Source organism: Engraulis encrasicolus, chromosome 10, assembly GCF_034702125.1.
Source record: "Engraulis encrasicolus isolate BLACKSEA-1 chromosome 10, IST_EnEncr_1.0, whole genome shotgun sequence".
NCBI classification, from domain to species: Eukaryota; Metazoa; Chordata; class Actinopteri; order Clupeiformes; family Engraulidae; genus Engraulis; species Engraulis encrasicolus.
The window spans coordinates 2,583,528-2,588,527 of NC_085866.1; the positions used below are offsets into that span (position 1 = coordinate 2,583,528).

Here is a 5,000-nt window from a genome sequence, read left to right on the forward strand (position 1 = left end):
CGCTAGTGCTACTATAGCACTCCTTGGGGTCCGATAGCAGAGAACACATGTCTGGGCTCAGCATCGCCATCCACAGCGAGGGGGGAATGTGTTGGTGGTTCCAAGTCTTTTCTTTATGGTGTGGTGACTGAGGACATATTATATGATGGTATGTGTGTTAAGGCCCCTGCTCCTTCACGGACCAAAGGGGAGGAAAGAATGCAAAGGAAGAAGAATGAGAATGAGAGTGAGAATGAGAATGAGAATGAGGGCGGCATTAGGAATTGGAGACCTCCTCTTAATCCCAGCAACCTCTTGTGGCGCCTGGGGTGTGGATGCCTCAGCCCTCCGCCCAGCCTTTGGCCTCTTTCAGAGGGCTCTTGTCCGGGCTCTCTCATGGAAGAAGGCCCACTGAAGAGGCCTCTCCCCTCCTCCACCTCCTTCTCCTCCTCTTCCTCCTCCTCCTCTGTAGCTCTCTCATGGAAGAAGGCTCACTGAAGAGGCCCTCCCACCTCCTCTACCTCCAATACCACCTCCCTCCCCACCACCATCACCACCTCCACCACCTCCTCCTCCTCCCCACCATCACCACCTCCACCACCTCCTCCTCCTCCCCACCATCACCACCTCCTCCTCCTCCTCCTCCACCACTGTTGCCCTCTTTGACTCTACTGAGGGCCTCTCTTCCTTCTCTTCCTCCTCTTTCTCTAACAGCACCACCTCACTCTCCAACACCACCACATCTTCTGTAGCTCTCATGGAAGAAGGCCCGCTCCACCTCCTCCTCCTCCCCACCACCTCCTCCTCCTCCTCTGTAGCTCTCTCATGGAAGAAGGCCCGCTCCACCTCCTCCTCCTCCCCACCATCTCCTCCTCCTCCTCTGTAGCTCTCTCATGGAAGAAGGCCCGCTCCACCTCCTCCTCCTCCCCACCACCTCCTCCTCCTCCTCTGTAGCTCTCTCATGGAAGAAGGCCCGCTCCACCTCCTCCTCCTCCCCACCACCTCCTCCTCCTCCTCTGTAGCTCTCTCATGGAAGAAGGCCCGCTCCACCTCCTCCTCCTCCCCACCACCTCCTCCTCCTCCTCTGTAGCTCTCTCATGGAAGAAGGCCCGCTCCACCACCTCCTCCTCCCCACCACCTCCTCCTCCTCCTCTGTAGCTCTCTCATAGAAGGAGGCCCGCTGACGAGGCCCTCTCCCCTCCTCCACCACCTCCTCCTCCTCCTCCACCTCCTTCTCCTCCTCCCCACCACCTCCTCCGCTTCCTCCTCCTCCTCCTCCTCTGTAGCTCTCTAACACTGAAGAGGCCCTCTCCCATCCTCCGCCTCCTTCTCCTCTGTAGCTCTCTAACACTGAAGAGGCCCTCTCCCCTCCTCCTCCTCCTCCTCCTCTGTAGCTTTCTAACACTGAAGAGGCCCTCTCCCATCCTCCGCCTCCTTCTCCTCTGTAGCCCGCTCCACCTCCTCCTCCTCCCCACCACCTCCTCCTCCTCCTCTGTAGCTCTCTCATGGAAGGAGGCCCGCTGACGAGGCCCTCTCCCCTCCTCCACCTCCTTCTCCTCCTCCACTGTCGCCCCTCCTTGCCTCTGCTGAGGGCCTCTCCCTTTCTCCTCTGTCTCCAACAGCATCACCCCCACTGTGACTTTGACCCTACTGAGTGCCTCTGCCCTTAACTCCTCCTCTTCCTCCAACACCACCTTCTCTTGCTCCACCACCCCTTCCACCTCCTCAGTACCCCTGTCTGAGTCTGCTGCTCCGCCAGCTTCCTCAACTTTAAACACCACTCCTCCTGTTCCACTGCTTCCTCCTCCTCCTCCTCCTCCTCCTCCTCCTCCTCATCCTTCTCTGTGGTCAGGTTGCCAGATGAGGCTGATGATTTCCAGCCCAAAAAATGCTCAAAACCCGCCTAGAAGCACAAAATCCCGTCCAATTCTATTGATTTCTATGGCAAAAATTGATACTGCTTTGGCTGTGGAGTTGTGGAGTGGAGGAGGAAGAGGAAGAGGAGGAGGAGGAGGAGGAAGAGGAGTTGTGGAGTGGATGCTTCCTTGGCTGCTGAACACTGGGGCCATTCCCATGCTAATAACCCTCCATCGCCACGGCAGCCAAGAGGGGCCGTCCGGAGCAGTGCCTGATTCAAACTGTTGACACCCGGGATTTATGGTCAGGCATGCCCAGTGTGGGTCCGCAACCATACATCAATTCTTTCTGGGGGTGTGTGTGAATTAGAGCTTGGCCTTGCCTGGTTTTGGCCGGTGGCGTCGGTGTCTGTAGTGTTGATTATTCTTGCCGTCGTCGCGAGAGCCATTGTTCTAGCAGCATTGTTGTAATCAGAGGCCTATTTGTTGAAGGGGCTGGTGGGATGTTTTTCACATGCTAATTTATTTAGCCTCTTTTGGTCGTCGTGGTGATATATTGCCCAAGGTTCTCATCCGGTCGTAAGTACTTGGCCAGCGCGTATAACTCACAACGCTATCACACGCAGGCAGCTCACGTGTAGCACATGTGCTACTGTTACTACAGCTGCTAATTGTAATTGTAGTGCTGTGCTGTGCTGTGTGTGTGTGTGTGTGTGTGTGTGTGTGTGTGTGTGTGTGTGTGTGTGTGTGTGTGTGTGTGTGTGTGTGTGTGTGTGTGTGTGTGTGTGTGTGTGTGTGTGTGTGTGTGTGTGTAACATGTGCTACTGTTGCTACAGCTGCTAATTGTAATGTGTGTGTGTGTGTGTGTGTGTGTGTGTGTGTGTGTGTGTCTGTGTCTGTGTGTGTGTGTGTGTGTGTGTGTGTGTGTGTGTGTGTGTGTGTGTGTGTGTGTGTGTGTGTGTGTGTGTGTGTGTGTGTGTGAAACATGTGCTACTGTTGCTACATCTCCTAATAGTCATGTAACACAAGCCTCCTGCCCATTCTTTTAGTCGGCAAATTAGATTTCTGTAATTGGTCAACTCATTTGTTTCAGATAGCAAACGCACTTTGTTTGTGTTTGTATTTTATTTTTCGGCAGAGTAAACCAACATGGCTGTTCTCTTCTGAAGTGTCTTGAAAATGTTTTGTCGGGGCCCCTGCCATGGTTCTAATGGTAGGGCACTCACTGTTACCCGGGGACCAGGGTTCGATTCCGGCTCGAGTTCATTCTCCAATCCTACCCCACCTTTCTCTCCCACTCACTTCCTGTCACCGTCTCGTGTTCCCAAATAAAGGCATACATGCCCCTAAAAAAATGAATAAAAAATGTTAAGGTCTGTGTGGATGGATCCAATGACAAGCTTTGCTACTTTGCTTATGCGAGTAAGACAGGACAGGACATCTTGGGGGGTGGTCAGAACCGCTCGAGGGAGCTGGGATGGCTGCCTCGTTTTCTAATAAGTGGTGGTGGTGGGGTGGTGGTGGTGTTGGTGGTGGTGGTGGTGGTGTGGTGGGTTATGTGCAAGTCTGCTGTTTTTGCCACCGCTGTGCGGTTCTGTCGCCCGTCTGTCTCCCAAGGCATGCTGGGAAGGAACTCCACTCAGGCTTGACTTTCCTCGTACAAACCGCTGATTACAATGACATGCAATTTGTGTCCTAACCTCCTGGGTCACACACACACACACAGACACACACACACACACACACACACACACACACACACACACACACACACACACACACACACACACACACACACACACACACACACACACACACACACACACACACACACACACACACACACACACACACACACACACACACACACACACACACACACACACACACATACTCACACACACTCATGCACACATACAGAGAGTAAGTACATACATACACATACACACATGGATGCACACACTTTATACACACATGCATGCACACACGGTTATCACATAGGCTACACATATACTGTACACATACACATGAACACACCACATGCGCGCGCCGTGCACACACTCAAACACTCACGCAGGCACTTAAAGAGCCATTCAATCAAAACCACAATGGTAAAGATATCCACATGGGTCCCATTCGAGCTCGTTTAGTCAATATATTGCTTTAGCGCGACCCAAGATATTTCTTCTAATCTATATGTAGGAATGCAGTGTTAATAATACGCCCCGAAAAAAAAGAAAGAACGGAGGCTAAAAAATAAAATCCATTGTTATTGTGTGCTAATACACATGCTAATTTGCCCGAGTCACAGAGAGCTGGGCATAAGGCCATGGTTGCCAGATGAGGCTGATGATTTCCAGCACAAAAAAATGCTGAAAACCCGCCCGGAAGCACTAAATCCCACCCAATTTGAACGAAACTCCATTGATTTCTATGGCCATTATATAAATCGGCTGAAAAACCCGCCCAAATGCCCTTTTTAATCACAGAAGGCCATCCTAAGCAGCCCAACTGGACTGGAAACCGCCCAATCTGGCAACACTGGATAAGGCTCCACATTAGGAAATAACACTTTGTGGTCGACGACACTACAGGGAGGTGGAGGAGGAGCAGGCCCTCTAACGGGGGACGGGGGGGGGGCTAAGGGGTCAGTTGTCCCGGGCCCACAGAATGGAGGGAGCCCAGAATTGAGACCCCATTCCATCACATTGCAGGTATTGAGGTGGGGGGCCTTTTCAGATGGTTTTGTCTCGGGCCCAGCAAAAAGCTGTCATCGGCACTTTGTAGTCGACGACACTACAGGGAGGTGGAGGAGGAGCAGGCCTGCAGACATGGGAGGACAAAGGGGTCCGTTTTCCGGGGCCCAGAGAATGGAGGGGGGGCCAGAATTGGGACCCCATTACATTACACTGTAGGTATTGAGGTGGGGGGCTTTTTCAGATGCTTTTGTCTCGGGCCCAGCAAAAGCTGTCAGCGGCCCTGCCCTGAGGATGAGGATGAGGAGGAGGAGGGCACATCACTGCCACCCCCTGAAATCTTTCTTTTTCTTTTTTTTTCGTTCTTTCTTTTTTTTCTTCTGGTTTCAAACGCTAAAGGCTTGCCATTAGTCCTGTCTGGAAGTTTCCATGGCTCTCTAATGAAATGGAGAAAAGCCCTGTCTCCCCC

At 52.6% G+C, this 5,000-nt stretch overlaps 1 protein-coding gene across 1 annotated transcript in view; it reads left to right on the forward strand.

The window, feature by feature from the left end:
* LOC134456399 (plexin-A1-like) overlaps positions 1–5,000 on the forward strand; it is a 170,871-nt gene that overhangs the window by 15,900 nt on the left and 149,971 nt on the right. Inside the window, exon 6 of the mRNA XM_063207764.1 lies at positions 1,602–1,707. Within this exon, the coding sequence (XP_063063834.1) occupies positions 1,602–1,707 (106 nt within the window). The remainder of the gene's footprint in view (positions 1–1,601; positions 1,708–5,000) is intronic.